Source organism: Sorghum bicolor, chromosome 1 (assembly GCF_000003195.3).
Source record: "Sorghum bicolor cultivar BTx623 chromosome 1, Sorghum_bicolor_NCBIv3, whole genome shotgun sequence".
Taxonomy (NCBI): Eukaryota; Viridiplantae; Streptophyta; class Magnoliopsida; order Poales; family Poaceae; genus Sorghum; species Sorghum bicolor.
The window spans coordinates 5,843,424-5,856,083 of record NC_012870.2 but is presented as its reverse complement, the minus strand read 5'-3'; the positions used below and the strand labels follow the sequence as shown (position 1 = coordinate 5,856,083).

Below are 12,660 nucleotides of genomic sequence, written 5' to 3'. Positions count from 1 at the left end.
TTCCAGTAGTATTAGTTCTTAATCTTTAATTAGACTATGCTAATTTCTGCTATATTATCAATATTAGTGTTTTTATTCTTGAAAGATTAGAACACTGATGTGATTGTGGACTTGTACAAATGTGTTTGTTTATTTGTACTTATGCAAATTCGGATTCTAATATAGAATGCTAGTATGTTTGTGTTATTTCATGATCACTCTCATACTTGTTGTGTCATTATAATAATTATATCACATATTCAATCTCTCTGTTATTTTATCCATTAGTTTATTTCTGATGAATTGCAGCAATTAATTTATGCATAGCTTAATTATTTATTTTGGGGAGAATATTTTTTAAAATATTCAAGGCATTGGCTATGATTCAAATTTTCTGTCGATTATTTAAATCTAAAGACAGTGCCTAAGATAGTGAATTTATTCACACTTTTAAAAGGGTCTACATCAAGTCTTCTTGACTAGATGATTACCTACTGAATATATACCCCAAAATAAAGGATTAGACCAAGATCATTTATGGCTTACACTATTGCAGTGATTACCATGCTTTAATCATTAATTTGTTTATATATGGCGTAGTAGAGTTCTTAGCATTGGCTACGTTTAATTCAATATTTGGATTATTCGGCCCAGAGACCGTGCTAAGACAGCAAAATATTTGCCTACTATTAAGATCTACTCTATGTCTTATGACATTTGAGATTATCTAACCATATGTATACAAATTTTTGAGAGTTGTCCTAAATATTATATGATCTTTGTCTACCTAGTGATATCTTAAATCAAGATGAGCTATGCTAATTAAATTAATTTGCATTTTATTACAACATTTTGCTTACCATCATAATTATAATTTACTTGGAGTAAATTTATTAAATCAAATGGTATTACTTTGTAGGCTATGGCCATGGCTAAAGAGTTTGATGAACTTGCTTTAAATGGTCACAATTATCCTACTTGGGCATCGGATATCAGTTGAAGTCACATTATCCTGAACATCGAATTCAAACAATTCGAATGGACAATGCTGCTGAATTTTCATCCCATGCTTTTAATGATTATTGTATGGCAATGAGAATTCAAGTTCAGCATTCTGTACCCTATGTCCACACTCAAAATGGTTTGGCTGAATCTTTAATCAAGAGAATTAAACTCATTGCAAGACCAATGTTGATGAATTGCAAGTTGCCTACTTCGTGTTGGGGTCACGCAGTACTACATGCTGTTGAATTAATCCAATTACGACCGACTGCATATCATGATAATTCCCCTTTACAATTAGTACGTGGTGATCCTCCAAATATTTCCCATTTGCGTAAATTTGGGTGCGCAATTTATGTGCCCATCTCACCACCTCAGCGAACAGCTACGAGACCACATAGAAAATTGGGGATCTATGTGGGATTCAAATCTCCGTCGATCATTAAGTATTTAGAACCTCTCACAGGGGATCTATTTACGGCCCGGTTCGCTGATTGTATTTTTAATGAGAATCATTTTCCGGCATTAGGGGGAGAAATGTACCAAAATGAATGCCGAGAAATTAATTGGAATGCGGAAAGCATTTCATCATCTGATCCACGTACTATGGAAACTGAACTTCAGGTTCAGAGACTTATTGATTTGCAAAATATTGCAAATAATCTGCCAGATGCGTTTACTAACTATAAAGGTGTTGTTAAATCTTTCTATCCTGCAAGGAATGTGCCAGAAAGAGTGGAGGTACCAAATAAAACCACTCATGTAATCCCTCTTGGAAACAAGAGGGGGATAGACAATTCCAAGGTGCAAGATAAGAAACAAAAGAAAGTAGTAAACGAAGATCAACTTTCTGTTGATATACACCTAGTGACTAATCAATATCTTTTGAAAAGATTTGATATGTTACCTGACCCACTTATGTGTATAAACACTAAATTTAGGACATCAAGAAACCCTAGATCAGTCATTTTGGGAAATAATGATGATCCATCAAGGGTAGATGAAATTGCCATTAATTATATAGAGACTGGAGAGTCCTATGATTGTAAAGCTACAATTGTCGACATTTATTTCTCTGAACAAATTGCTGAAATCCTTCAAAATGATCCAGATCCAAAATCCATGGTAGAGTGTAAGAAACGCTCGGACTGGAACAAGTGGAAGGATGCAATAGAAACAGAGATAGCCTCGCTTTCAAAAAGGGAAGTGTTTTCGGCTATATTGCCAACACCTCCTGGTATCCATCCTGTTAGATATAAATGGGTTTTTGTCCGGAAACGGAATGAAAACAACGAAGTGGTGAGATATAAAGCAAGGCTTGTAGCACAAGGTTTTACCCAAAGACCTGGTGTTGATTTCAATGAAACATATTCTCCAGTTATGAGTGGCATAACATTTCGATATTTAATATCTTTGGCAGTTCAAAATTGTCTATCTATGCAGTTGATGGACGTAGTGACCGCATATTTATATGGGTCATTGGATTCTGAGATATACATGAAAGTTCCTGATGGAATTAGTATACCAAATTCTGAGGCAAATCGCAACATGTTTTGTGTTAAATTGCAGAAGTCATTATATGGCTTAAAACAATCAGGCCGAATGTGGTACAATCGGTTAAGTGAATTCCTTACACATAAAGGATACACAAATAATGATGACTGTCCATGTGTCGTCATTAAAAAATCCCAAAAGGGTTTTTGCATTATATCTGTATATGTTGATGATATAAATATCATTGGCAATGAGCATGATATTAATGAAGCACGTCATCATTTGAAAGCGGAGTTCGAAATAAAAGATTTGGGTCAGACCAAATTTTGCTTAGGTTTACAACTTGAGCATTTTTTATCTGGGATTTTTATTTACCAAGCTGCCTATATCCAGAAAATGTTGGAGAAATTCAATATGGATAAAGCATACCCATGTAAAACCCCCATGGTTGTAAGGTCTTTGGACATAGAGAAAGATCCTTTCAGACCTAGGGAGGAAGGTGAAAAGATTTTAGGACCTGAAGTCCCATATCTAAGTGCTATCGGAGCACTTATGTATCTTGCTAATAGTACCCGGCCGGGTATTGCTTTTGCAGTTAACCTATTAGCAAGACACAGTGCAACCCCTACCAAGCGTCATTGGGTAGGAGTTAAGACCATATTTAGGTACCTCAATGGTACAAGGGATCTTGGATTATTTTACAGCAAAAATCAAGATCAAAATTTATTGGGTTATACAGATGCTGGATATTTATCAGATCCCCATAATGGTAAATTCCAAACTGGTTTTGTATTTTTAAATGGTGGAACAACAATCTCTTGGAAATCATCCAAGCAGACATTAGTATCTACTTCCACCAACCATTCTGAAATTATAGCATTATATGAAGCATCACGTGAGTGTGTATGGCTTCGCAGAATGGTAGACCACATATTAAAATCATGTGGAATTGGTGCACTTGATGCACCAACAATTATTTTTGAGGATAATGCTGCTTGTGTTGTACAAATGGAATCAGGATATATCAAGAGCAACATAACAAAGCATATTACTCCAAAATTATTTTATCCCCATGAGTTACAAAAGAATGGGGAAATTGAGATTCTGCAAACTAAGTCATGTGATAATCTAGCAGATTTATTCACCAAGTCTCTACCATATTCTATGTTTCACAAATATGTTGAAGGAATTGGTATGAAAAGACTTAGGGACTTGCAGAAATCAGGGGAGTATCTCTTGATAAATGATTCATTTGTATTATATTGCACTCTTTTCTTTGTATGAGTTTTGCTTTAAAGTTTTCTCATATAAAGTTTTTAACGAGGCAATATCAGCATTTTATATATGTCATATCATCCAGTTTTCCCATAAGGGGTTTTTTTGGAGATGATATTTTAAGACATTGATTATAATGATTATCATGGTGTTTTCTCCTTTATTTTCCCATTGGGTTTTTAAGGAGTTTTAACCTGATATATCAAAGTTTCCTAAGTTTTTTCCCATAGGGTTTTTCGAAGGATAAATGATGGCGACAATTATGATGAACAACTGAAGAAAATAATTGATCAGAGGGAGTGTTAAGAATATTCTTAATATTCTTTGTGATCAATTAGTGGATAATTAGCAACTGCTAATGACGGTTCTTCCTTCACCCGATCGTGGAAGGGGGCATCGTGGGAGCGGGGCCTTCCACTCGCCCCTGGAAACTGCCCCATCGAGGGCATGTATAAATACTTTTCACTGTTCATCAATAAAGACTACTGTTCACTTTCTACTGTCTCTATTACACACATATCACAACAGGATTGCCCAGCAATTCGGGCCTGTTTGGTTCATAGTAGCCAGGGACAAACTTGCCTGGCCTGTCACCTACCTGGACGCTGCCTGTGATGCGTTTGGTTCGAGACCTTGGATACGTGCCTGAGCCAGGCATCGGCGGCCTCACCCAGGCCAACGAAAAACGAGCGCCTGGCTGCTCCAACCTGGTTGCCTGGGTGTGATTACCGCTAGTTTGTTGGAATTTGTGCAGATTATGTTTTTCTGTCTTCTGTTTCCTCACTGGTCCTCGATTAAATTAAAGGAAGGCATAAAACAAAGCTGAATCAATGTTACCCAAGTACCCAACACATAGGCCGGTTTGAAACTTGGAATGCGACCTTACCGGCTATGGGTCAGTTCCTTTGTGTACAACAGTGTTGGGTACGTCAAGGCTATCTTCTGAGGTCTCCTTCCCTAACTTGTGTCTAAGGGCACTCAGGACAGTCTCAGTCGCTCGTTTCAATGTACTGTTTTCAAAACAAATCTGCTGGCAAGGCATCAATGAAACAAATAATGAAACAACCTCCACAATGCATGAGTTTCATCTTGACGTTTCCTAGGCTGGGCAAAGCATTTAATTACTGCAAAATGATTGGATCACATGCAAGATGGTGAAACGATTTAGCCTTCAGTGGGGATTTCATCTCATTTCACCGCGTGAGAAACAACGCCCGCGGAGTTTCACCATGGTGAAACTACTTCCTTCTCTCTCCTCTTTGTTTCATGCAAAAAGTATAATTTTGCTGACATAGCGCTCTAATAAATGTGCATGACATCCTGGTGAAACCCCCACTGAGACTGGCCTCATAATGCAAGACTCTATCACAGAGTCCAAGACAATTAATTACATATTATTTATGGTATCTTACTGATGTGGCAGCATATTTATTGAAGAAAAATGTAGAAAAAAAATAAGACTCCAAGTCTTATTTAGACTCTAAGTCTACATTGTTCGAGGTAATAAATAAGTTTAGACTCTATGATAGAGTCTGTATTGTGAGTGTCCTAAGAGTGCTGATGGGCTTTGTGGCTGTAGCATTCAGGATTTGATGTCGTCCACTTCTTCTGACCTGATCGTATGCCTAGTGGCAGGAGTCAGGTGTTGTGGTGACAAGAGTAGGCAGGATAGCAAATTCCATATCCTGCCTGTGTAGCATGGGTGCAAGGACATGCCTCGCGTCCCATCTGTCGTACGATAATTGTGAGCTAGAAGCCTGAGTACTGTGCTGGAAAGGAGATCTGAGCTTGGACTCGGGCGAGGCCGAAGAAACTGTCTAAGGCTTGGGCTCGGGTGAGTCGTGGAAACCGTCCGAGGATTGGGTTAGGGAGAGTCTGAGAATCCGTCTGAGGCTTGGCCTTGAGCGAGACGGGAGGCAGCTCCTGACGCTCGAGGCTTGGCCTCGGGTGAGACAAAGGGCGTCTCCTGGCGCTCGAGGCTTGGCCTCAGGCGAGACGGATGGCGGCTCCTGTCGCTCGAGGTTTGCCCGGCTGAATCAGAGTGGCTCTGGCCCAATCTGAAGATGTCTTTTGGACGGCCCAGCTGTTCTCCTTCCAAAGGTCAGGCGATTAGGGCTTTAGCTTTTTGTTTTGAAAAGAAGTCTTGGGTGTTTTATGGTATTAGCTTGGGTACCCTGGTTTATGGTACCCAACAAAGCTAACCAAAAATGACATTGCCAATTCTCAATCAGGTACTCCCACGTCTCTAAATAACTATCATTTTCGCTTTTTAAAAAATAACTTTGACTAAATATAAGTGAAAAAAATAATATTTATGATACAAAATTAATATCAATAAACAGATCGTGGATTCTAATTCTATAATAAATTTATTTGAAAGTTTCCCACCGAACATGTACGCGTACGTGATCATTGAATCTATTTTTTTTCTCAATCTCTTCTTTGCATTTGCAGTGTGGTAGTGTATAGGTAGTGTACGTACAAGTTGTAACTGATGAAAAAAAAAGTTACTACCCACAGCACGCCATGCCCCCACAGGTGATGCATAAAGAAAAGATGGGATCGCCGATTACCGCATGCTACTGAAAGGAGATGTCTCAATTTGTGATATGCGCCATGAGTTTAGAGCTTAGGGGGTGTCTAGTTCCCTCATATTAAAAAAAAAAAGGTTTTGGTTCATTATTTTGCAAAATAGAACTAAACACCATGCAAATTTTTTGACAAAAAGGTAGTTATTCTCCATTTTGGATTTTGGCCTCAAGAGGCCAAAAAAAAACCCCAAAAAAGCCTCACAAGGTCCTCATGAGGGCAATAAATTATGCATTTTGGATGGAACTAAACATCACTCTGGAAATTTTGACATTTTACATTTCAACATTCCAAAGTAGTTGGCATTTTGCATTTTTTTAGAACTAAACACCCCCTTAGTCGCAGGATAGATATCATCTATATATATGGGGATGCCCATTGCTATAAACAGTAACACATCTAGGATTTTATCAAAGGTATGCCACATAAAATATTCATATACAGTTTGGTAAAAGATCACAAAATTTGCAGCATAATTCAACATACATGCACTAAATAATATTAACTTTAAAAATTAAGTCGAAAGCTTCCACATATTACAATATAAATAGTTTAAACCATGCTAATAATCGAAAATAAGGCATGAAAGAGAATTAAAAATTTACAATGGTAGTTGTCAAACTTTTTAAGACGGCGCTTTTTAAGAGATATCAAATATAATTGTTTCGATTATAAAAAATAGAAGCAATGTTTCCACTTCTCTCATAATTAGTGGACAATTCTTTTAAAAAAATCAATGTAAATCACATGCAATCTCATAGAATCACATGATGTAGTCTGCTACAATTATAAAACATATGTACGCTATGAATATTTGATACAGATGTTTGATGATATACACAAATAATCATATAAGTAATCTCGATGGTCTCCATGATATACACAAATGAATGATAGATAATTAATTAATAATTAATTAGGCAAAATTCTTAGAAAAAGTAATAAGATCAAATCAAGAAAATTCAAAGCTGTTACCTATCATATTTCCAAGCATATGCTTGTCGTATAGTATTAGCATTGGAGTTATTTCAGCTTCTTGGTCAGTTGTCAATTAAGTAGTACTATATATTTTCTATCCAAATCTGGAACCAGACCTTAATTAACACCAATTAGCCTCTGTAGTGTAACGCTTGGTGTGAGTCACTGATCGGAGGCTATTGGTGGGTGTTGGCCGGGTGGCTGGCTTTGTTAGCTACCAACTGATGACTGGACAACGAGGACAGTAGGTACGGGTGCAGTGCTTGCTGGTGGCTTGGATGGGATCACGACTCGCATGTTGTGAGGCAGGGCATGCGAAGCGATGTGGGTCTACAACAGTGCGACACTTGTGATCATGACTCATTAGGCACAAATGGAGATTGGTGTGGTGTGAAGATATTTTGACAACAAATAAATAGATCTAAAAGGGTAGACTACATGATATGTTGGTGTGTACCTGACATACTTGTAGATCCATCCCTAGCCGGTAGAGGACTCATTGCATAATGAGATGCTGCACTCACATAGTTATGCACCTATTTCAGGATTACCAAAGAACAAATTTGAATAAATTAGATTTCCACGGACTTCAAAGAACGAAGCTAAGCAAACCATTCAGACCAATCTGATCTACAATGGATTTGAACAAGGATGGATCAAGTCAAATTGAAGGAGGAAGAGGTGGAAGGTGGCTTATGCTGGTAGATTGAGAGCAGAAATGTTGGTGTTGATGTTTATGACAAGACCCTGCGTCAGCAACGAGAAAGAGTATAAGTTGATCGTGTTGTCCGCCGCTGCACGACAAAGATGTTGCCCTCGCATGGTAAGGAAGGTGACGGCCACATCGTTAGCTCTGCATCAAGGCCCCACTATCGTGTGGCATCTTTGTTAGTGACAGATCTAGAATTTTATCTAAAAGGATATCACATACAAATATTAATATACAAATTGGTAAACTCATTTTTCATTTCAGTAAAAGATCACAATTTGCAGCATAATTCGATTTCACTAAATAATATGATAAATCTTAAATTTATAGATTAAGTTGGAAGCATCCACGTATTACAATATAAATAGTTTAATACCATGCTGATAATTTAAAATGAGGCAAGAAAGATATTGTATTTGTCTAATTTTTTAAGTTGATGTTTTCTAAGAGATATCAAATATGATTGTCTCGATTATAGAAAAAATAGAAGTAATATCTTCAACTTCTCTTCATAACCAGATGATTTTTTTTTAAAAAAGCAATGCAAATCACATGCGATCGGGATGATAGAACCATCGTTCACAGAATCACATGAAGTAGTCTACTACTATTTATAAATTAACCATACATGATGTGAATATCTGACATTATCCTTTGGTGATATACACAAATAATGATAAAGTATTCTTGCAGATCTTCATGAAATACACAAACTAATGATAGGTAATTAATTAGAAAAAATTCTTAGAAAAGTCATAAGATCAAAGCAAGAATATACAAACAGCTCATGAACCTATTTTGAAAAAAAATATTTTTGGCTAAAAAGAACTCACAGCAACTCATGAAACACTGCCACACAAACTAAGTTTTGCTACAGTACTCGTGTTAGTGAAACATTTTTTATTTTTACTTGGTAACTTTTGTATCTTGATATAAGTTTATTATAAAAATAGATTATTCATCGATCTTTCTAACAATATGTACTACAAATATTAATATTTTATTATATATACTTGATCAAAGTTGGAAATTTTTGAATTACTAAGAAGCGAGAACGACACTCGTTTAGGAATAGAGCAGGTCCGACTCCGACCTCACCAAATTAGGTTCAACAACGTTTTTTTGGACAATCAGGTGCAACAACGTTGACAAATGTTCCACCATGGTTTTGGTCGCTAGTCGATAATACATTTCGTCTCTATACATTTAGGTCTTGTTTAGTTTCCAACAAAATTCAAGATTCTTGGTCACATCAAATTTTACGACACATGCAAACTGTAAATCGCGAGATGAATCTTTTGACCCTAATTAGTGTATGATTGGATAATATTTGCCATAAACAAACCAAAGTGCTATAGTACACAAAATTCAAAATTTTTACCGACTAAACAAGGCCTTATTCGAACTTGTGTATAAAAAAAATTATCTCAAATAATTCAAAACCTATTCCTCATGTGGATAAGAGACGTATAGACTGAGGCCTTGTTCAGTTGACAAAAACCGGTGAAAAACGACACTGTAGCACTTTCGTTTTTATTTGACAAACATTGTCCAATTATAGAGTAACTAGGCTCAAAAGATTCATCCCGCGGTTTACAGATGAACTGTGCAAATAGTTTTTGTTTTCATATATATTTAATGCTCCATGCATGTGCCGCAAGATTCGATGTGACGGGGAATCTTGAAAAATTTTGCGAACTAAACAAGGCCTGAAAAAACGTGGCACACACTACGGTGTACGCATTGATAGAATCGTGGACTCGTGCGACACGGCTTCACAGTTCACACCGAGCGGAGCCCGCCCGGAGCACAACCGCCGCGGGCCACAGCTCCCACAAAGCAAATAACCCGGCACGCTACCCTCACCGCCGTACCGTTCCACGCGGCATCCCCAACCAACCCTATCGCCCGGCGGCCGGGACGACCGCGGATGGACCGCCTCGTCGCCTTCTCCCGCCGCCGCCGCCGCTGGATCCTCCTCGCCGCGGCCGGCGCGGCGGCGGCCGTCGGCGCGTACAAGATCTATCACCATCCGGCCGTCGCGGAGCGTCGCCGCCGCCTCGTGCGCCTCGCCGCCGCCATCGCGGCCTTCGCTGACGCCGCCGCGTCGTCCGCCGACGCCGCGGCCCTGGTGGCCTCCGATCTCGCCGACTTCGTCCGGTCCGACGCGGACGAGGTCCCCCGCAGCGTCAAGCAGCTGGCCAAGCTCGCCGCGTCCCCTGAGGTTTCCGCCACCGTCTCCACCCTATCCGAGGCGGTAACCTCCGGGATGCTTCGCGGCGCGGGATCCGGGCCCGGATCCGGCGGTACCGTGGCCCTCTCCGATCGTCTCGTAGACAAGCTGTTCTCCGACTCAGGCGAGCGCCTCGCGTCCGCGGTTGCCGGGAGCTTCGCTCGCCATCTCGTGCTCGCCTTTTACTCCGCTCCTTCACCTCAGGGAGAGGCGTCGTCCTCCTCCCCGACGATGTGGGTCAACGTGGTCGCGACTGGAAAGTGCCGGAAGGCGATAAGCAACTGGGTTGAGGTATTCGTGGGCACTGCTGTGAGGGAGTTCATTGACAAGACCATCCACATCAACACCTACGAGCAGATCTTCGAAGGGCTCACCAATCCGAGACATGATGCCAAGGTCAAGGAATTGCTTGTTTCAGTGTGCAATGGTGCGGTTGAGACTTTGGTGAAGACCACTCACCATGCCCTGTACAATACTAATGGCAAATTGGATGCAAATGGTAGTGGTAGTGGCAATGGCAATGGAGTTGGAGAAGGGTGGGTGGAGACGGTGTCGAGCACATTGGCAGTTCCTAGCAACAGGAAGTTTGTGCTTGATGTTACAGGGAGGGTCACATTTGAGACAGTGAGATCATTTCTGGAGTTTGTTCTTTGGAAGCTGCAGGATGGGGCAAGGAAGGGCAGTGACTCCGTTGTTGACAGTGGTCTGCACGTCGTGAGGTATATGAGCGATAAGTCCATGGTTATCGCCACGATCTGCATTACATTGTGCTTGCATGTGTTGAATGGGACTAGGCTCTTGGTAACAGCTTGAGAGTGCTGTTTGGATTTCCTAATTTAGCACATTGTTTGTATAATATTGTAGGAATCATATTGAAACTGTAAATCCAATAAGAGTGGAAAGAAGATAAATTGTGCTGCAAGATTCTGTTGTGCTTGTATGCTTGAGAGATTGGTCTGCACGGCTTTAGTGAGAGTTGTTGATCTGTAGTACTTACCTATTGGCAACCATATTTGTGGGATTAATTGGCATTTAAATGCCTGCTGTCATTGAAGATTTATTATCAGTATATAGCATTACTGATATTGTGGGGGTCGAGTTGATCCACTAAATTGTGTGCTTTTGTATCTTGTGTCAACGATGATGTAAAGCAGAGCTTGCCTTCTCACGCGATCATTGAATTATGTCTGATCTCAACTTTGTTTTCTATGATTTGAGTTATTTGCTCGCTATAGGATCTGTTTATTGTGTTGATCAATGAAATGATATCTTATTATCTTGATCTTGACTTTTGAAATTTTCATAAATCCTAGTCATACCAACTTGATATTCATCTCTGTATTTTCTTCTTTATATAAGGGAAGCTGGAGCACTGCTCGTTCCTTTACCTGTTATTTGTCTTGATCTTGACTTTGTAACATTCCTAAATCATGGTCACGGGTCACCTAAGTCATCATTTATATGGTGGGATATACCAATCTAGGCTCTGGTGACTTGGGATTAATCTGAGCTGATGCTGACTTGCTCAACATGTGTATTCCAGAGATGGGTGTAATTTGTTGGACCTCTGTTCCTCCATCTTAGATGCTGTTTGGTTCAGCTGTTTTGCTCCGTGATCTGTTTACATGTTTATAGTATCCCATATTGTTAGTTTGTAAGCCTGTTCACTTGTCTAAAAAATCATGACTTTATTGTGAGAGAAAAACATGGCTGGCTGGTAGAAAAAAATACGGCTTATAAGAGCCATGTGTTTGTTTTAGATGGGCGGTATGATAGTGTCGCTCACTTCAGCCTATATTCAGACTTACTTTGGTTTCTTGGCGCCTTTTAGTTAGCTTATATAAGTAAACATAAGCTACTATGTACTCTTATTGAACAACTGTAAAGTAAACATAAGCTACTATTTTCTCTTATTGAACAACTGTTCACGCTTCATACTTCGCCAGAGCATTTCCTGTTTTTTTCTGCAAAAGCTTGGAACCTTTTCAGACCTAATGCGTTTGGATGGCGCCTACTGTGTGGCGGTAAAATCGCCTGCCGCAACTGCGGCAAGTTTTGGCGACAATGAACCAAACGCGCACTTAAATGCCATAACTAAATTAGCATATCTACTGAATCTATCACTTAGCAGTGTTTTCTTCTCACCCAAACAGGCTTTTTAGACCAACAAACAGGCTTAGTGTCATGTTTGTGACTGCTCTGCTCTATATCTTTTTTAGCTCCGCTCCATGTTTTTTAGCCAAACGGTTTCAGCTCCACGCACTCAGTTCGAGGAAAAAGGGTGGAGTTGTGAGAGCATCTAAAGAGGTACTCCACAAACTCCAGTTTTTTGTGGAGCTACTCTGTGGTAGAGTTTGTAGAGCAAAATTTGTGGAGCAGTGTCAAACACCCTCATAATCTA

The 12,660-nt window shown here is 39.5% G+C and overlaps 1 protein-coding gene across 1 annotated transcript; it reads left to right on the top strand.

Annotated features, from left to right (window-relative positions):
* On the top strand, positions 9,807 to 11,535 carry LOC8084188 (protein PHLOEM PROTEIN 2-LIKE A10). The gene has a single exon (XM_021451955.1). It carries the CDS (start codon positions 9,957 to 9,959, stop codon positions 11,070 to 11,072), a length of 1,116 nt encoding a protein of 371 aa, XP_021307630.1. The 5' UTR covers positions 9,807 to 9,956; the 3' UTR covers positions 11,073 to 11,535.